Source organism: Momordica charantia (assembly GCF_013281855.1).
Source record: "Momordica charantia cultivar OHB3-1 chromosome 4 unlocalized genomic scaffold, Mcharantia_2.0 BLBB01000004.1, whole genome shotgun sequence".
NCBI lineage: Eukaryota > Viridiplantae > Streptophyta > Magnoliopsida > Cucurbitales > Cucurbitaceae > Momordica > Momordica charantia.
In genome coordinates, this window is record NW_028275162.1 from 2,982,866 (window position 1) to 3,003,904 (window position 21,039).

Below are 21,039 nucleotides of genomic sequence, written 5' to 3' on the forward strand. Positions count from 1 at the left end.
AACTTTTAAAACTTCAGGAGAGTAAACTTAATAGTTTAAACTTATCCCGCAAAATCATTCTCCAACCCTACTGAAATTGAGGATCATGAAGTTGGAGAAATCCCACGTGGCGATAGTCCGTTTTAAATCTAAGTTGGCACAGCTTTAGTTTTACGGTTGAACAACTTAACCCCGACACCTACATAAAATATGGACTATCAACAATTTAAATTACTTTGTTCTAAGTTTACATAGTTGGCATAGTTTTACAGTTGAACATATATTATATTGTTTAAGATCTTCCTCACTTCTCTAATTGGTATAAAAACTAATATTCCAACCTAGCCAAGGTTTTAAATAGATGTTTATATAAAAGTTAAGAGAAATTAAAACATCATAAAAAAAATTAAATTAACAAATAAATATTTTCTATTTTTAAATAAGTTAAAAATGATTAATGTATATATTATTAGTGACATTTTATTAATATTTTTAATAGGATGAAAATATGGATTTACTCCTTATGGATACATAGAAATGTCAATGGACATGTCAACACATGTCAACGGATATCTGATACCACACATCTTAATATACCTAACTGAATATATAATATAATATATTTAATTCCATAATTTTGTAGGTAGAATTTAAAAACAAAAGAGTCGAATTTAAAACAATTGACAACTCTAGATATTGATGATGTATATCACAAGAAATATGATTGATTCATTGAGTCAATCAATATTAGGTTATATGTCATCTCTCTTTTTCAACGGGTATAAAAGAAAGTCTTTTGAAAACAGCTAGCTCATCATTTGACAATCTAAATTATTCTATATCAAAATGTTACAAAATTTGGGTCAAAATTGATATTTTATCAGAATATCGAATTTAATCTCTTGGAAAGAATGCCACCCCAATTCTTTTCCACTACCAAATTTGGGTCAAAATTGATATTTTATCAGAGTATCGAATTTATAACTCTTCAAAGAATGTCACCCATTTGGGTCAAAATTGATATTTTATCAGAATATCGAATTTAATCTCTTCAAAAAGAATGCCTCCAATTTTTTTCCATTAAGGATCAAGATAAATCAAAAGATTTAAAGGTAATAGGTTCAAATTTCATAACAGCTTACCTACCTATAAATTAATTTCTTATTTATTTTTTTAATAATTAAATATTATATGATCAGACAGTTATTTGTAAGTTTAATCCGATGTGCAGATATATACTCAATTCCCTCGTTGACCAATCACCTTGGCCTCATTAAAATATGTTATAAAAGTATTCCCTTCCCTTCAATTTATTCCCAATACGTTTATTATTCCAATATCCGCAAAAACAGGATTTGCATGTGGCGGGTAGGCTAATTCCACGACTAACGACTTCTTTTTCTTTTCTTTTTTCTTTTTTCTTTTTATAATTATAATAATTGATTATTATTATTTACATAAACAAATACAATTTATTAATTTTGTCTATTACAACAATTTATCAAATTTCTTATGATTTGAATCTTATTTTAGATCTATGAGTATAGCTTAGTGATAGAAGGAACTACTCTTAAAAAAAGACTTCCACAGTTTACATTTGTTGTATTAAAAAAAATTTCATTTTAGATCCTTAATCTTTTAAGTTTATTATGTTTTAGTTCCTAAATTTTTAAAAGTTCTCGACTTATCAAAAAATAACAATTTAAGTCCTTACCATCATTTCATGGTCAATTTTCATCCCACCTGATATACCAACCTCAACCGGTATAAGTAGCGCTCTCAAATATACACCCACACCACGCACTACAAAAAAAATGACCAACAAAAAAAACAGTTTCTTCATAATTTAGTTAACAATATATAATTCACAATTTATCGTCGCTGATTTACAATTTTCTGGTAGTGACACCAATGAGAAAAAACGCCTACTTAAAGCCACGAAAAAAAGATCAATTTGTTAAACAATTTATGACAAAGTATAATTTTATCAAAAGTTTAGGAACTAAAATAAATATTATAAAAATTGAACTAAACATCAAAATAGTTGTTTCATAATTTAGTTAACAATATACGTTTTTAATAACAGAGGTTACTGCAGACTTAAACTTAGCTTAACGAGTTAAGACACATATGTACAATAAGAAATTATTGAGTTTGAATTCCCCACTCTACCTCTTGTATTCATTGAAAAAAACGAAAAATAAACTTTGAAATTAGAAAGTTCTTTAATCTTTTAAAATATAGGTATTTAATATGCTTAATAACACTAACATTTTTTCTTGTAATTGCCCCTATAAATTCTTTATTATTATATTTCTCAATTTGTAGAATCAGGAATTTTTCCGTTTGAACCAAAATCAAGGCAATACAGCTTCCAGGGGCGTCGGTGTAATTTAAATATTCGCCAAACATTCGTAACTACTTAGTTCCCCTCTCTATATAAACATCGCCGATTCCGATTCTGATTCCGTCCATTATTCACACAAACCATAACAGAAAACAAAATGCTCGAAGGGAAGCAGATGGCGTCGCCGAACGGAGCTTTCCGGCGGCTTTTCCGACCTCGGTGCCGGAAAAATGCGAGAGCCAATAGTCTTTTGGAAGCCATTGCTAAGGCGAGCGCTGGCTCTGTTTCTCAGAGCGAAGAAGACGGAATCGTCCGGATAAAGATGGTGGTGAGGAAGACAGATTTAGCTCAATTTCTGGAAGCCATGGGCGGCGGCGGCGGTGGAGGCGGAGATGTTGCTTCTCCGCCAGTCTCCGTCGAGCAGCGGTTGGCTCTCGTAAGGCGGAAGAATCTTCTCCGAGCGAAATTAGCGGCGGCGACTTGGAGTCCGGCGCTACAGAGCATTCCAGAAGAGATGGATTCAATTTGAAAACGAAGCATCGTAAATAATTTCGGTTTTTTTTTTTTAACTCCTTTTAATTTCTCTAGTGTAAATTATTTTTCCCCTTCTCCTCTAGATTTTTTTTTATCAATCCTTTTTCTTTTATGGAAATGGATTTAATTTTTACTGTTTATTTCTTTAACGAAATAAATGTTTGAATGTGTATCACTTGCGTGTAAGTTGTTTTGAGGAGAAGGGCACATAAGTCATCTTTTTTCCCCCCCTTTTTGTGATACAATGTTGTATGTGTAATTAAAGCATTCATTTCTTTTAAGAAAAAAATAGTTTTCTCCATCTAAATTTAGCTTATTTTGTTCATACTTTAATATGGAAAATAGTATATTATATACAGATTAGTGTATCCATGAGATTTTAGGTTAAAAAACGTATTTGGTCTCAGTTCTTTTAGTCAAAGTAACGATTCAGCCTCTAAACTTTAGTTTATAACGATTTGGTTCCTATACTTTAAATTGGTAGCAATTTAGTCTTTGATTGGTAACAATATATAGTCCCTATAGTTTAACCAATTTAGTCCCTACAATTTAAAATTTGTAACCATATATATAGTATCTTACAAACTTTACTTTAACAAAGTTACCGGAGTCAAATGTGTTTTTTAACCATAATTAAAAAATTTGAAATTTAGATGGTTTTCTAGGAGAGTGAAATAATAAGAGATACTCCACACCAATTCTAATAAATATGAAATCTTAAGTTTGATGGTTGGTCTTGACGTATATATGCGAGGTTTACTTTTTTTAATATTATGATTCAGACAATAATTAAAAGTTTGAGACTAAGAAGATTATATGCCTAAAGTTGAAGAAAATATTTTATAAATCAAAAGTTTGAGATTAAGACTTGTTGCGGGGAAGTTATGTTAGAGGGAATTATTAAGGTTAATTTCATTATATTCCTACTTTAAAGCTCTGCCCATGAAGGATTCAAGGCTTTGAGCAATTTTTAAAATTAAAATAAAGCAATATAGTGTTATAGAAGTAATGTACTAAAAAAGTGTGGAAACATTCTAACATGTGAGAAGAGTTAAAAAGCGTTTAATTCTCTTAGGGCTAATCCTCTTTTGAACAAAATAGTAAACAAAAAACTTTAACTTTCTACTAATAAAGAAAAAGACGTAGGAAACTTTTAATATATGCTTTAGTAGAAAGCCAAAGCTATATAACTCATGCAGTTAGTTATATTTAATACCTAATATAAAATGGTAGCAATGAAAAATATAATAGACGGTGAAATATTTTCGAAGCACTCCCGATTTTAAGTTCACTTTTATAAATAAAAATATTAGTGTTTGTTAGTTATATTAGTTTAGATATGACAGTATCAATCAAAATATATCTTAGCAAATAAGTTATTTATTTAACTAGAAAAAGTATGTTTGGAAATTTTGAAAATAAAAAATTTTATTCAAGTTATTTGATGCATTTTTCTAGGTGTAACGACGATAAATTTGTACAATTTCTTATATATATAGATGGTGTGCATAGGATTTTGACACGATCACATTATTTTTATTCCTTCTCCAACATAAAAAATTTGTTTCGTAAAGGTCAAATTATATAATTTTAGAAACAAAAAAAGGAAAAAGAAGGTTGTCAACATTAATATTTACTTATATTATTTTCGAGGACATATTAATATTACTCATATTTACATATTAATATCACTAATATGATGATAAAATAATGATAAATTATAATATATGTCTTATTTACTATTTAAAAATTTAAAACAAATTTTATTAATTTTCCTGATCCTTCCCAAAATTATATTAATATATATACATTGCTTATATTTTATAGATATGATAATTAAAAATTGTTCAATTATAGCCTAATTAAAAAAATAAAAAGCAAACTATTCTTATTAATATCCACTTGTTAAAAGAAAAACCGCCAAGCAAAAAGAAAAAATCTTATCAATATTCATCATCCATAATTTTCATAAATTTTTTTACAGATTTCTGTAAACAATGATATTTATGTATTATTTAAAAATGGTCAATCATAACTTAATTTAGTCTAAGATAAAGTTTATTTAAATAATTTTCATGATTTACTTGACATTTCTATATTTTTTGATACCGAAATTTTCAACCGTATAATTATCGAAATTTTTTGGGTTGAACATAATTAATTACTGGTTAGTTACAACCGTATAATTTCTTTTAATATTTTTTTTAATAGTTTAATTTTTGGTTTAATGTCGAGCCCAGCTGATTCGTTTCGTAGTGAGTCAACCGCCCTGAATTGAAACTAGGAAGACGGTGGCGCTCTCTCTGGCGCCGGATCTCTGTCAAATTCTCTCTTCTGAAATCTGTTTTCTCCGCTCTTATCGTCTCTTTCGGCCCCCTCACCGTTCTCTTTCACTTGCGTCGCGTCCAGCTCCAATTGATTCTCTCTGATTCATAGGAGCCGGGAGCAAAGGAATAATTAACCACAAATTTTCTGCAATTTTAGACAAGAAGCATCACCAGAACGAAGCAATTGAATCAGATACTCGGAGAAATCAGAAATTTCCGGGTAAAATTAGTTCCTGAATGAAAAATTCTAGTTATATTGGCTTTGCTCATTTTGATTGCTCTCTCTATCTCAATTCATCGAATGATACAATTTAACCTAATTTCAGAACTAAGAAATAAATTGTTGATGAGAGAGAGAAGAATCTGGAAGCTGGAAAGATTACGCGTTTAGGACATCTTCGAAATCTTTCTCATACTTGTTTGATTGAAGTTTATATTCGCAGATTGAAGTTCTGTTAACCTTGTATCCCTTGTATCCTTGAATTTTATGCATATAGATGTATTTTGAACATGTATGCTTGCCATATCCTACTGAATTTCAATAGTTTATATTTTGTGGTGTTTTAATCAGGTGTTCACTGAGCTGAGACAGACATGGATGTTGATCATTATGCTGTTCTTGGCTTGCCTTCGGGTGATGAAGGTGCCAAGCTCACAGAGAAAGAGATATCTAAAGCGTACAGAGCGAAGGCTTTGGAGTTGCACCCTGACAAGAGGCCTGATGATCCGAATGCCCATGCGAATTTCCAAACGTTGAAGTCATCCTACGAGATTTTAAAGGATGAGAAGGCAAGGAAATTGTTTGATGATCTTCTAAGAGTCAAGCGTGAGCAGCATCGCCGACAATCTGAGCGTGATTCTAAGCGCCAGAAAATGATGACGGACCTTGAAGCAAGAGAACGATCGGCATTTGCTCCTGACCCTGCTGCAAAATATCAAGAAGAGGAAGAAAAAATTGCAAGGAAGCTAAAGGAAGAGATTGCAAGGATTCGAGCAATGCACGCAAAGAAAGGAGCACCTACAACATTTACACCAAAGAAGGAGACTGGGGGAGTTGGAAAGAATAGTGATGGTGATGCTGGACCTACAATGGACAAAGAGAGGATGCTTAAGGTTTCATGGGAGAAGATTGGAGAGGATTATACAGCAGAGAAGTTAAGAGATATGTTTTCTAAGTTTGGTGAGGTTGAAGATGTTGTTATTAGGCATAACAAGAAGAAGAAAGGTTCAGCAGTCATTGTAATGTCAAGTAAAGATGCTGCAGTGAGTTTTCCCATAAATTTCTCTCCATCCATTTTCTCTGTTTTTAGCTAAATTTTTCTTGAAACTTCAATTCAAACTATTGTAGTAATTATACTTGGGTTCTATATTTTTGTCTTTCAGGTTGCTTCTACAAGATCGGTGCTCGGTGATTTATCTAACCCTTTGCTAGTTTTACCTCTTCAACCGGTTTCTCCAATGGAGATGCCCAGTGCTGAGAGATCGCCAGAGCATAATCGATTGAATAATTTGGTCGGAGCTGGTTACCAAGCATTTGAGGATTCCATTTTAAAGAAACTCCAAAAGGTATCTCTCTCTCTGTGAATTCTTCTAACTTCTATTTCTTTGCAAGTAATGAGACTAAGGGTCCTGATTATTCCAATTGGAGTGGAGGTAATCAAAGAGGGAGAACAACAGCTCCAAAGGAAGGCATTGTAAACAATAAAAACCCAAGTTTCTTCCAACACTCTACTCTCTTATTGGAAATTCTATCATTCCTTTCTAATCAAACAATCCGAAATAAGCCTGATAGCATTCAACCACAAGACCCATAGCTTTTCTTTGGAAATGAGAGCCACAAAGGAGACCATATTGACTGTGAAGACAGATGTTCATAGCACCACTTAATACCTTCCACTAAGGATGAATAGTGAAAGGGCACCCCAGAAGGAATCATCCAACATTCTCAATGTGTCGACGACTCGTCAAAAAAGACTACACTAGTTAGTTGGAGGGCACAGTACTGATACCTAGTTAAGGATCTTGTAACCCGTATATTCAGCCCTCCCATCAAGGCTATCCACAAAAATACTTTTGACTTTCTTAGTATACTTCCATTTTCAAAGAGCATAAAAATATTCTTCATTTATTATACTTTATTCTATCTATCATTTTCTGCCCTTCCGTTAATTTCCTCTGTTTACTAAAACAGGCTGGTGAGAAGCAAAAACAATAACTTAGCAGTTAGCACTACCCAGATCAGTTGTACCATAAGAGTTGAGATCGTTCTTGTCACGAATGTTGAGGTAAAAGAATAGTATCTTGCTGCCACTTCTGTTTGTATTGTTGCCATATTTCTGCTAAGGAATTATCTTCCCAATTCGTTTATATGTTTTAACTGCAGAACATTGAGAGGTACCTTCAAATATGGTTTATGCTGAAACTGCATGCGAATCATGGTCCAGATGTGTATGATATGAAGTAAAATTTTCTAATTAATACCCGACTCTTGTTCACTGTTGCAATTTAACGAATATTGATGGTAAGGACAAACACATAAGTGTCCTGTATACTGCTGAAGATTTGTCTGTAAGTTGCTGAATTCAATTCAATTACTCTATCGAAGGTACGCTGAATGATGCACAAGAGTCGAAAGTTTTTTAGTAGTCAGCTGGTCCTTTTCTTTTAGAAGTAAAGCTAGTAGCAACATAGTGTATTTTTTCATCTATACTTGTGTAATCAAACATCTCTAACACTCTTTGCCCATGTATTGGTTTTTCTTTCTTTTTATATTTTGACCATATTTCACTTGGTTATTTGTTTATTTATTTCATGTCACTGTTTAGTTGATAGCTACGTTTATTGTTACCAAAATTTGATTTTGGAGCTCCAAAAGTTAGAGGAAGTTAATAGCAAGAACTATGTCAACATTCAGTGAAGCAAGTAAGCCTGTTCCGATAGGGATTGTCGTTCTCGATGTGGCAGCTCATAATATAATCTTATACTTGAGCGGACAACACATCAGGTTGAGAGCCTACCATGTACACAATTTTAGGCAGGGACATGGAGAAGGATGTTTACCAGGGAATTTGGTTAGATATGGTATATCATGTCAACTGAATTGTTCTTCGGTTGCAGGTCTTATTGGATATATATAGATATATTTTGACATTGATCCCTCCACCAGCTAGAAGAATAGTAGGGTGGCTTTGGTTGTGGTTTCTTGCACCTGGTTTCAGTAATATCCAGCTTTCTAGTTTAGACACCCGGGAACTTCAGAAATTAAAGAGATTAATGTTTGTTTTTTGTTTCGCTACGAGAGAGTGTACAATTGTGATATATGAAGTCGAGGCATCTTCATCGAAGTATTGACCATCCTTCGAACTTCATTTCCCTATGGTTCCACAATCTTTAACAGACCCTTTCTCCTGGACATTTCCAGTTACGAAAAATAATAAGTTGGGAACTTATGTTTGATCATCAATCTGGTCACCGTGCATTGTTCGGCATAACTATCAACAAGGATTGGGTTTGGCTGGCTGCTGATTTCTTATGTTGTCTTTGGAATAGGTGACGTTTGCTGCCTGCCATTCTATGATTTTTAGATATGACTCGAGTTGCTTCGGTCTTCTGTAATTTGCTGCTTCAGTTCTGAATTGCGGAAAAATCATAGAGTTTGAGTTTGAACAATATATTGTTCTTCAATATGTTATCTGAAAGCTTGAGATTGAGTCGTAGTGTTTCAGAATAAGAATGTTCAATTTTAGGTCTGTTCAATTTCAGTTGGAATATTGACAATGTAGAATTAGTTATTTTTTCCATCCACCATGAATTTGATATTTTATGGCACATCTTACTTGGGAATGACTCTTTTTTTAATTAATTGCTCCATCAACAAAAATGATAAAAAGTCGAATTTCGCAGGGCAGCAAGCATGAAATGCCGATTGCTATCCCTGGGAAACCAAGAGCTATCGAAAGGGATGCAGCATCTTCCTTAATCTTTTGAGAGTGATCGAAATCGTTCAGGTTTTTGAGGACTCACTCGATCACCTACTCCGAATTTTAGAGTTAAAAAATTTAGGTTTTTAGAACTTGTGTTTAGATTGCACCGAGCAATGGATTTCATTTCCAGTAGAATGAGTTTACTAAGTTGGGTTCTTTTACTTGTGAGTTTATGGTTTGTAGAAGCTTTATTATGACAAGAGATAATAAAGTTCTATGATAAAAATTCTTTTACAACTTATTTCAAAATGTCAGAAAAATAAAAATATAACAGTGCTGTGCTTATGTGATTTGGTTTTTCAAGAAAAGAAAAAAAAATGTCGCTGGTTTTAATGTAACTTTTGATTTTGTCGGATGTTATTATGATAAAATTCAATTATCCTAAAAGATAAAATAGTACCAATTTCGAATGTTTTTTCTTTTTTTTACAAAAATTTCGAAGTGTGTTGAAACTGAAAGCTTGTTTCTTTAAAATTAAAAAACTATGTGGTTCATTAAATAAATGGAGTTTAAAATAAAAGGATACTTAACAGATTTGAGACTGAACCTCCAACTTAAAAAAAGGTGTTCCAACTATTTGAACTTAATAAAAAAGTATGTAATAAAAAATATAATGGTTACAAAAAAATAAAAGGTAGAGAAATACAACTTTATGAATTTCTAAATTCTAATGCGATTTACAAATTAAAAAGTTATTAATGTCAAAAAAAATTAAAAAGTTATTAATTATGTCGAGTTAATATGCCAAATTTACAATTATTTAAAAACTAGTTCTTCGATCCGGAGGGTATTTTCGTCCAAACATCAAAATAACCCATCCCCCATTTATGAGCAATCGGTTCTCAAAATCCCGGCAAAAATTCATACAGTGAATGTGGGCAGTGCAACGAAAGAGGCAAGAAATCTTCTCTACTGGCAATTCGCTTCTGATTGAGCCCTGAGAATTCCATTTCGAAGTAGTGAGTAATGTTTTCACCCAATTCATACTTCTTTTCTGTGCTTCAATTTTCGAGAGGGCGACGTTTGCGGTTTGCTGCTCGAATTTCAGCTCTGTACCACTTTCTGTTGATTCCATGTGTTCTCCAGATCTGAGTTTTCTTCCATTCTTATGTTTTCGTTTTCAGAATGATCTGGTAACAGTAGATATTAAAGATATTGAAACGGAAGATTGGGCGAGCGGAGAGATCGTCATTCCGAGGACGCCTAATTTAAACGTGGATTTATTTGCTCGTCTTGTTATTATAGAAATGAGAAGTTGAGATTGTCATTATGGATAGCGAGTTCCAGAGATCGCTTTCTTTGCGGGTGAACCGTAGAGGAGAGCGTAATGTTCAGAATCAGCAGGTTAGAGGTAATTATAAATTGCTTGGACTTATTCTGCTGTATTTTTATGTATTCGATTCGTCGGTTATATTGTGTGACTTGTGTTGGAGTTTTTTTGAAGATTGCGGTCTTTGGTGCAATATGTTCCTGGATTTTGGGTATCCTATACTGGTTATTTTCTGTAGCGTGATGGATTTTGGGTTGTGATGGTTGCAGACGTTGAAGGAGGTTTATTTTTTCCCGGAAAGTTGCCTGCAGATTACCCAATTAAGATTGTTTGGAAGAAGGGATTCATTCGATTATTCCTTGTCGGTGGAATTTTATGGATGTTGCTGATTCTCATTGCCTCCCTCTTTCATGTTTGGTCTTGCCAATCATCTATTGCTTTTTTCTCCGGTACCTTCTCCTGTATTTATATGTATTTACTATTTAGTATATTTGAGTCCTGTTTCAAGATCACTTAGTTTGTGATTCATGATGAAGGTGGTTTTTTTGGTTTTCTTTTGAAACACAGCAATTTGTAATAAAGAAAGTAAGGTTTTCACGATCTTAGACTCGATGGGATTTATTGCGAAGGCGCAGCACCGTAAGATTATGCAATTGGCCTTTCTTTTATGTTTTTAACTTGGTGTTTAGTTGTCATATTGAAAAGAAGTGGTGAAAACTTAGTGTTTATATACTGATGTTCATATTATTCTTTGCTTAGGCTGTTTAATTCCAGTGGCGGACGAACCTGATAAAGTAGTTATTCCTAAGGGAAGGACTCCTGATGAAATTGTCAAAAAACTTGTCTATATCACTGAAGATGAGTACTCACTAGATGGAACTCAAACATCCCCACTGTTTGGAGGACACCTGAACTGGACGCAAAGAGAGGAAAGCTTTAAACTAAAACCGACCATGAAGGTGGGAGAAAGTGTCAATTGTGTCAATATCCTGTTAGCCTTTATTTTTCTCGTTGGTTTGCCTTTGTTGATGGTAAGATTAGTTAGTTACTGCTTGTGTTTTCAAAGCAGGTGCATTGTGGTTTTATGCGAAACGGTGGGGCTGAAATGGTTCCTACCGATGTCAAGTATGTCAAGAAATGTAGGTTTGTGGTTGCCTCAGGAATTTTTGATGGATATGATGTTCCTCGACAGCCTTCAAATATTAGCGCCCGCTCTAAGGATCTATTTTGCTTCCTTATGGTGGTGGATGAGGTTTCTATGCAATTTATAAGAGAAAATGTTACCATTAAAGAGGATAATGATGGAGGAAAATGGGTTGGTATCTGGCGCCTTATTCTACTGAAGTATCCACCCTATGATGAGCCAAGAAGAAATGGAAAGGTTCCAAAGATATTAACTCATCGGTTGTTCCCTCAAGCACAGTATAGTATCTGGATTGATGGTAAAATGGAGCTGATAGTCGACCCTTTGCTCATTTTGGAAAGGTATTGTTTTTATTATGAACTTATAGCCTTATGATTACACATATACTTTTATTTTAATTAAAAATAGATTCCCATTTCTTATCGAAATATATCTAGAAAGGTATCATTTTGAACTGATTATAGCATGGCCAAAGGGGTTCATTTGTGTTAAATTATCCTAACTGGATGAAGCCAATATCTTTCTAGCTATTGTCTGTAAGGGGAGTCTTTAACTACATTATAAGCGGGAGTGTGAGACATTGATTTATTCCAGAAATCAACTTCTGCAAATACTTCCTCTGATTTTTAAGCGTTCTTCGTTGTTACTTTTTGTGCTAACTGCAGATACTTGTGGCGTGGGAAGCATACCTTTGCCATTGCTCAACATAAGCATCATCTTAGTATCTATGAAGAGGCTGATTCAAATAAGCGAAGGAAACGTTATGCCCGTCCTCTTATTGATCTTCACATGAAAATATACCGTTATGAAGGAATGGAGCCATGGAGTCCAGAAAAGAAAACTGTCAGTGGTAAGTCATTGTTATCCTTATAACTTATAAGTCATTCAGTTTTATCAACGGACTTATTGTCTGTAACATGTGAAACTATGCATTCAACAAACCTTCAATTCCTTGATAACCATTATTCTTGATATAAAATTTTCAAAGAGTTAGTTGGTTCTAGCTTTCTTGTAAACACATTGGCTGATTGGCATCTCTTCAAGCCTTCATCTTCCTTCTTTCAAAAAAATAAATAGCTACAAAAGAAGTCATAGGGGAGTATTAATCTTCCTAAAATGAACTATGGAACTCTAAAATTGTGGGCATTTTCTGAATCATGGTTTCTAACTTGACCTCTTATGTGCACAAAAATGTTCTATTGATCTAAATGTTTAAAAATGCAGATGTTCCAGAGGGAGCCATTATTATACGGGAGCATACAGCAATGAGTAATTTGTTTAGCTGCTTGTGGTTCAACGAAGTCCACCTGTTCACACCAAGGGACCAACTGAGTTTCGGTTACGTCGTATACAGGCTAGGGGATTCTTTCAAGTTCTTTATGTTTCCAAATTGTGAGTATTATTCACTTTTTATTTTGCACCCACATACAAGGGAGCATTCTTCTCTTATAGAGTGGGTTAAAGATTGGGATCAACTTAAGGGGAATATGAGCAGTATGAAAGAGTATAAACAGTGGAAGCAGCGCAACGTATCGACTAGTTTGATAGAGACTAGGGGAGGATTAGGCTTGTGGACTCCTTACCCCGGAAATCTCGATTCAGTTGTACTCCCAACTGTGGTTAGATCATCAAAAGCAGGCTGAACATTGATTCTAAATTGTACAATCCTTTCTGAAAAAGAATCTATTGAGTTCTCTATAATGTTATTTTTTCGTCGACCCAACTTTATTCGGAAGGAAATGATAAAGAAGGTTTCTCGTGCTGGTTCCTTACCATATATTAGACATGACCACAACTCCCCATCAATGGCTGAGTGAGCTCTAGAGTTTGAATTTTGTGGTATAACCTATAAGATTTGAGTAGAAGGCTAATATTCTACACTCGTTTGGAGTCTTTGGGCTGTTGAAAGATTGAGGAAGCGATAGAAGCATGTTCTTAGCTGTCATTGGAATCAGAAATTAACTCCATCTTTGATTCCATGGTGAGTTTTCATTATTTTGGCCATATCAATTTGTATCATGAGGAATATTAAGGCTTGTTTAGACAACCATTTTCAAATTTGCCTGTCGGTTTTGCTTCAAAATTGTTTTGGACTATGAGTAGATGGTATGTAAAAGTCAATGTTATTTTGTGCCATAAACTCCTTCACCGACAACAAGAACATAACTCTAAAGACATAATTCATTCTGTTATTTGTTGTACTCATGTTATTAAATACTCGTCCGACATTTTTATTAACATTTTCATATATTATTAGTTCAACATCAACATGAAGAGTAAATCGACATTTCCATAGTATTACAAAAAAACAATAACAAAATATGAAAAATATCAACAAAATAACATAATGATAGTATTAATCCTTTTTAACTCGTTTAAAAATATTAAAATGCTTATTTGTTTATTTAAATATTTTTTACGAATTTTTTTATTTTTATAACTTTTTCAAAAATAGTCATCGATAATATTTTATTGATATTTCTATCAAAATTTCTATAATATTGAGACCTCAACATTTTCATCAATATCGACACTTAAAATTTTCACCATTGGTTGTACTAAAAAAAAAGAAGTTATGCAACAATACCCAGAAAATAAAGTACATATCACCGTCCATATGGAGAAAAATGACTTCATTTCTTAATATTAGGTTACGGGGTCTAAAGTAACATAAAAAAACAGTTTTTTTAAATAGCCATTAAAATATATTTTCATTGAACTTTAATAAGTTCCTAACAGACCATTCATTTGGATTAGGCCAGCTTAAAAATGCTTCTAATGGGACTTTTTTTTTTAATATTTTTTAAAAAATAGCTGTAACTAATTATTTAAATCTAATTATTTCGAAACTATCTTTTATTCACAAGAAACAAGGTCGTCTCTGTTCAGCCATAGAGACGACACTGCCTCGCACTAATAAAAGTACAATATTTTAAAAAATAGTTTCGAAATAATTATATTTAGATAATTATTTTGTTTTTACAATATTAAAAGAAATCCAAGTCTAATGGGTCCAAATTACTGTTAGAAACCTACAATAGATTGATCAAAATTTGGAGAAATAATTGCCCATTAGAGAATACAAAAGTGAAATTGAACACAACAAACAAACGCATGGGGATATTCATAAAAATAGCAAACTGAATAGTTGAGAAAATTTCAAAACTGTTCAGAATACAAAATATAATAATATAATAAATAGACAAGAAGCAGAATTTGGATAGGGCCTTGTCTAGAATTCTAGAAGCCCTAATAGTTGCTGAGGCATTCCCAAAGCAGAAAGATTGCCACAATCCAACAAAATAATTAAACATAATACAGACACATTGGAAGAGCTGGATGTCCATTTCTGACTTTTGCTTGGATTTGGAAAAGAGGCTGAACTGTGAGATCAAACACAACTTTCTTATTTTTCACTCTGAATATGCAATATGGAGAAGGGGAGGAGACTGGAAACAACGTTTCTCAAAGCTCATTATGATCTATCTACGCGGAGGCCTCTTACGGGTATAAGAGCTCTCGTTTCCTCGTCGATCAGTTTGCAGATTCTCGACTGTAAAACTGGTCGAGAGTCTTTGCGGGTATACGGTGGAGAAGTTCGCGGGGGAAAATGCGAAGCAGTGTCCATGCCAGATCAAGTGACTGGAAGATATTTCGAGTGTCGTAAGCTCCTTGACTGACAAACTTCCTCTCGAATTTGTCCAAAAACTCCAAATAGAGCTGTTTTCAGAAGGGCATTGTGAGAGAAACAAAAATTTGCACTGTAGGAACAATTCTCAAGGAAAATGAAAGATGAAATACCAGATCCTCAGACGAGAGCGCTTCTTCTCCGACCACGGCTTTCATTGCCTGAACATCCTTCCCAATGGCATAATTTGCATAGAGCTGCGGGTTTGCCATGCAAGGATATTGAAGTCAGACGGATTTTATTATTGGCTCAACGACTGATCCCTAAAACTATAACTAAGAAAGCTCACCTGGTTGGATACATCAGCATGATCCCTACGGGTCATTCCCTCACCAATAGCACTCTGCAGTTCAGATGATAGTTTTACTTTCATACATCATGAATTTGTCTACTATGCTTCAAACTACCGTCAAAACATTGTGCAAGAAAAATTACCTTCATAAGCCGAGACAACGAAGGAAGGACGTTAATTGGTGGGTATATCTGGCCAATCAAAGAAAATAATTATTAGTTTCAGAGCCAATTGAAAGAATCCTCATGAGTAACAATTATCAATTATAAATTTCAAATTCATGAACAAGTAAATTCATGTTTCGAATTTTGACATCCTGCATAAGAGTAAAATAACCTTCCATTTGGGTTTACATAGTTCGTGAATTGCGGGGAAGTTATTAATTATCATTCATAGACTATGATAACAGCATTACTTTCTTTGTATGGCTTGCACCAATATTTTTTATTAAGATATACTGCTTATATGATAAGACATAAATGGGGTGGGGTGTTATACATTCCCATTTCAACTTCTATCCGCTAGAATTGCTCAGTTCTTGCGAAAATATAGAAGGAATTCAGTTTCAGGTTATGATAATGCATAATGCTCGCAGTACATCTAGACACAAACATGATAAATTTTAGTTACCAAGCATCACTAAGGGTGTGTTTGGGAGTGATTTTGACATGGCCAAAATAACTTTTACCATTGTCAAAATCACTTTCCTTACCATCGATAATGTTTGGCAAATTAAAAAATTAATTTTAAAAAAGTTTAGAATCGCTTTAAATTGATTTTTAAGATATCACTGGGACGGTAGTTTTGGAAAATCAATTATATTTAAATCTCTTTTTTCAAAATCACTAATTCTACCATCACTCCCAAACACACCCTAAGTCCACCTCATGGTTCATTTTTTGTTATGCAGGTTAGTGAACAAGAAAATTATATAATATAAATCCCAAGCTCCATAAACTCACCTGTCTGTTGTAGAGCTGCCTATCAATGTAGATCTGTCCCTCAGTAATATAGCCAGTAAGATCGGGAGTAGGATGCGTAATATCTGATTGAATCCCAAAAAGAATCAATGTAAATGTTAACGAACAAGAACGTTAATTTAATGAGACAATGAACATAGCTTGAGAAGGCATTACCATCGTTTGGCATAGTGAGAATTGGAATCTGAGTGATGGATCCTTTGCGTCCTTCAATACGTCCAGCACGTTCATAGATTGTAGCAAGATCAGTATACATGTAACCAGGGTATCCACGCCTTCCAGGTACTTCCTCTCGTGCAGCAGACACCTGCAAAAGAAGCCAATGGTTTGATCATTTTCTAAATATTTTTCTTCTGTTCCCCCTTTCTGGCAGGGTACATCTTCCAAACATAACATTTTACCAATAAAAAATATTAGAGTTCTAATTGAGATTATTTTGACTCTCTTAAAAGTGATCTTTTAATAACTTTAGGAAATTTAAATGCTGGGTAAATCTAATCAGGCCTTTCTTAGTTCTTACGTAGTGCATATCTTGAGAAGCAAAAATAATAAGTTAAATAAATTAAGATATTCAGCGTCTTCATTAAGAACTTTTAGTTGAATATATATCAGTTAATTTACAAAATTACAAAGTTCTCACAATAATAATGTATTAGAAATACCAGCTCCAAAATTACAACTAATAGCAATTTTGTTAAAGGGGAAGAAAAACTACAAAAATACAAGATTGGTCAGAGGTCGGCCAAATTCCAATTAAAATAAAATCCAAAACTAAAAAAAAAATGATATCGTCTTGGACATCCTGCATTTGTTATTGTATTTGGTTGCAGTCGAGTAACATATTCAGAAACTGGAAACTCAAAAGTAAATACATCACTGCATTACCTCTCGAAGAGCATCAGCATAAGAACTCATATCTGTCAATATGACAAGAACGTGCTTCCCACATTCATAAGCCAAATATTCAGCGGTGGTAAGAGCAATTCGAGGAGTGATAATACGCTCGATTGTAGGATCATTAGCCTGTAAAATACCACGGCCTTCATATTTAAGAATAAATAATCACAACAAAGTTTCACCAGTTGATGTAGAAAAATAAAGATTACCAGGTTCAGAAATAGGGTCACTCTCTCCATTGAACCATTTTCCTCAAAATCACGTTTAAAAAACTGAGCAGTCTCCATGTTAACACCCATAGCGGCAAAAACAATGGCAAAGTTGTCCTCTTCACCGCCCCCCTGTAAATCAAAAACTTAAGTTAATTCAAACATTACTACGGTAAAACAAGCATCAAGATTATCAAATCCATACACCAAGCAACTGTCTTGAGAACCAGTAATTCATTACCCAGTTCGCATATATTTCATTACCCAGTTGACTTGAAAACTCAATCAAAATCTAACATATATCCATTGGGAAACTTCTTGAAACTTGGAGATCAAATTCATTATGTCAGTGAATTTTTACAAAATTAGTGTACGCATTTATTAAAGTATAACCTCTGTAAAATATAAACAATAAGAATTTGAAGATGATACATATTTACCATTTAACCAATTTTCCAAACGAACTTGTTGAGAAAGCAAAACATAAAAATTAAAACCTGCCTAGAAAATTATACAACAATACCTCGAGAAGATCATGAGATTTCTCCAACCGCTTTACCAAGCCAGCCTGACGACATATCTGGGCAGCTATTTCATTGTGAGGAAGACCTGCAGCTGAGAAAAGTGGGATCTTTTGTCCTCTAGCAATGGAATTCATGACATCAATTGTAGAAATTCCAGTCTGTATCATCTCTTCGGGATAAGTTCTCTCGCTAGGGTTTATTGAACTCCCTAAGGAAGAGGAGTAGCACATGAGGAAAATGAAACTAAAAAAAAACTGTGGATTTATTAAAAATGGTAAAACAAAAGATTTCTCTAGATTTCCAGCAACACACCAGAAATATCCAAGTAAGCCTCGGGCAAGATAGGAGGACCATTATCAATGGGTTTTCCAGAACCATTAAAAATACGCCCAAGCATGTCCAAGGAGACTGGAGTTTTCAAAACCTGCAAATGTGACATAGAACAGAAGTAATGAGCAATAAAGTTGTGTAGGACAAGGTTAAATTACAAAAAATTGCAATTCACAATAAATGAAAAATCTTCTATATTATTATCGATTTCAATCTTCCATGACCTGGTGGCTGGCAGCAGAATTTCCAAAATTAGATGTCCAAGCAAAAAAACGTACATGGGCAAGGATAGTCATTACAATATATAGAATAACCTTTTAGCTAGAAACCAACTTGATGTATCCTTCAGAATATAGACAATTTTTTTAAGATAAAGCCTTGGACATTAAAAATAGCCCCCCCTTTATGGGCTTCAGTGATTAACCTAGTATGGCTTTTCCTTTGTACAAGTCTCTTAGAAATTTAATTTCTATTTGATCCATTAGTAACTTAAAGATACTTCCTATCAACAGGGATCAATAGCAATACAAGCGCACAACTACCCAGCAGCTAGAACATTGCCCAAGGAAATTACCATGAGCAGCTTGCACTATCTTCTCAACTAAACACGTATAATGATAAATTTTCAAAATTGGAGACTGTCTCCACAAAGCTAAGCCCACCACAAAAGAAAGTCCAAATTTTATTCCATTGATTCTTTTATCACTTTCCTTTTTCCAGATAATGATAAATTATCAACATTGGATCTCTGCAAATAAAACTTTTAGCGGAGTAATAGCAGCTGCTAATAAACCTGTCACAGGAAAAACATCCAAATTTTCTTCTATTGATTCCTTTATCACTTTATTTTTCCCTGCTTGGATGGGACCTCCTCCACTAGCTTTCTGAATATTGATAGTTTTATCATAATATGATGCCTGAGAGAATCTTGACAACACCTGCTGGGCTGTTTGATATCCTTCAAGCTACTAGTTATGAAGTGTTATGTGTCCATGTTTTTTCATAGATTTTCCAGCAGAACTTTGGAAAACGAGACTAATAGTTCACAACTAAAACAGAGAGATTTGAATAAATTCATCTGATAAGATAAATTCAGCCATTTATTCTAATTGTGCTGGTACCTCTCCAGTAAATTGCACAGTTGTGTACTTGTTATCAATTCCAGATGTTCCTTCAAATACCTGGCAATGGCGACCAACAAAATCCAAATAAAAATATTATAAATAAACGAATTGCTTTCGATGCGTAAACAACATAGAAGAAAGTAATCCAGTAAAATCTCAGTAGAACATGGCATGAACCGATCGAATCAATTAGATTGAAACCAGTGTATAATCTGGAGACAAGCACCCACTCAAAGGGGGCACATTATTCCCTGAACCTCCTCAATCTTTGGTGAAACCAGTCTGACAGTGAAAATAAGACGGATAAGCACGAAAGAGAAATAACCTGGACAACAGCTTTCTCCCCATCAACTTCCAGGACTTGACCACGCCTGGTTGTTCCATCTCCTAGACGAATATTAACAATCTCCTGAAATTTAGGACCCTGGAAATTTGGATAAAAGAATTAGTCACTAGATCCTCTATCAAATATACTTAACGAAATAGAAAGGAAGGAGATCCGAACCTTGACTTTTTCCAGAATTACCAAGGGACCAGCAACTCCAGAGACTGTTCTATATTCTGCAGCATGAAAACCAACCGAAAATCATTCATACAGCACAAAAGTTCAAGCTTTTCGCAAACTCAAGCTTATATCCATTTGATCAAAACAAAGCTTCAAAAATTGACAAATTATGGCAACCTACCCATGCCAATCTCCAGCGTTCCCTCCTCTGCATCGTGATTGTTTTGTTCCACACCCATACTTCAAACTCCAAGACACTAAAAAAGGGGGGGGAAAATCGATTACAACAAATTAACAGAGAACTGGATTGAATGTATCACTACAATCACTTTCAACTTCGTACCCATGAACCAAACACCAGAGAAGAACACAAACAAACAAAAAAACAGGCGAAATCACAAAACTAGTCCCGAAATCAAATGGCTACAATTCGCATAATCTATAGAGAAAAACAAAACAAAGTTCGGATCAAACAAGAGTATTCAACAACTAAAGCCCTCAAGAGGCGAATACGTATTTCCAACGACAGCGAGAATCCGAGGCAATCAAAATAACGATCAAGCAGCTTCCGAAATCACCATGGATCTGAAAGAGAAGTCGAAGATTCAAACCTGTTCGTTTTTGCTTCTCCTGATCTGATAGCGGAACCGAGGGCGAGGAGAGAGAGATGTGGACAGCAGCGAGAAGATGTAAACTGGGATCTGACGGACTGGAATATTTTTAAATCAATAATAGAAACCAAATTTCACTCGGAATTATTTTTTTTCTTTTAATTATTTTAACAGTTTGTATTGTAGTTGTAGTTGAGAACCTGAGAAATTATTAGAATATAAAATTTTAAATTAATTAATTATTTGGTAATTGAATTATGAAACCACGAAAATAAATAAATGGTAATGGTAATAT

The 21,039-nt window shown here is 33.9% G+C and overlaps 3 protein-coding genes across 8 annotated transcripts; 2 read left to right on the forward strand and 1 right to left on the reverse strand.

Moving 5' to 3' along the window:
* Nucleotides 1–5,097: 5,097 nt before the first annotated feature.
* LOC111007904 (uncharacterized) lies at nucleotides 5,098–7,956 on the forward strand. The gene is made up of 5 exons (XM_022280445.2): nucleotides 5,098–5,407; nucleotides 5,759–6,450; nucleotides 6,571–6,753; nucleotides 7,379–7,472; nucleotides 7,571–7,956. Exons 2-4 carry the CDS (start codon nucleotides 5,782–5,784, stop codon nucleotides 7,400–7,402), a joined length of 876 nt encoding a protein of 291 aa, XP_022136137.1. The 5' UTR covers nucleotides 5,098–5,407; nucleotides 5,759–5,781; the 3' UTR covers nucleotides 7,403–7,472; nucleotides 7,571–7,956.
* Nucleotides 7,957–9,969: 2,013 nt separating this feature from the next.
* Nucleotides 9,970–13,776, forward strand: LOC111007931 (Sept9 (DUF616)). Of its 5 annotated transcripts, none has more exons than XM_088123032.1 (8): nucleotides 9,971–10,129; nucleotides 10,295–10,521; nucleotides 10,615–10,889; nucleotides 11,008–11,079; nucleotides 11,200–11,399; nucleotides 11,510–11,925; nucleotides 12,250–12,434; nucleotides 12,809–13,776. In XM_088123032.1, exons 3-8 carry the CDS (start codon nucleotides 10,700–10,702, stop codon nucleotides 13,225–13,227), a joined length of 1,482 nt encoding a protein of 493 aa, XP_087979158.1. In that variant the 5' UTR covers nucleotides 9,971–10,129; nucleotides 10,295–10,521; nucleotides 10,615–10,699; the 3' UTR covers nucleotides 13,228–13,776. The 5 variants fall into 5 exon arrangements, with proteins under 5 accessions (XP_087979159.1, XP_087979158.1, XP_022136174.1 ...); XM_022280482.2 differs by having other exon boundaries at nucleotides 10,710–10,889; XM_022280483.2 differs by having other exon boundaries at nucleotides 10,023–10,133; nucleotides 10,710–10,889.
* Nucleotides 13,777–14,677: 901 nt separating this feature from the next.
* Nucleotides 14,678–20,899, reverse strand: VAB2 (ATPase, V1 complex, subunit B protein). 2 transcript variants are annotated; one of them, XM_022280270.2, is made up of 15 exons: nucleotides 20,745–20,899; nucleotides 20,315–20,390; nucleotides 20,134–20,189; nucleotides 19,954–20,052; nucleotides 19,626–19,685; nucleotides 18,487–18,598; nucleotides 18,174–18,382; nucleotides 17,651–17,782; nucleotides 17,430–17,567; nucleotides 16,701–16,851; nucleotides 16,527–16,609; nucleotides 15,708–15,755; nucleotides 15,562–15,615; nucleotides 15,386–15,469; nucleotides 14,678–15,304 (listed from the first exon to the last, which is right to left on the reverse strand). In XM_022280270.2, the coding sequence occupies exons 2-15, from the start codon at nucleotides 20,370–20,372 to the stop codon at nucleotides 15,119–15,121; spliced, it is 1,470 nt and encodes a 489-aa protein (XP_022135962.1). In that variant the 5' UTR covers nucleotides 20,373–20,390; nucleotides 20,745–20,899; the 3' UTR covers nucleotides 14,678–15,118. The 2 variants fall into 2 exon arrangements, with proteins under 2 accessions (XP_022135962.1, XP_022135963.1); XM_022280271.2 differs by having other exon boundaries at nucleotides 20,647–20,762.
* Between the last annotated feature and the right edge of the window lie 140 nt (nucleotides 20,900–21,039).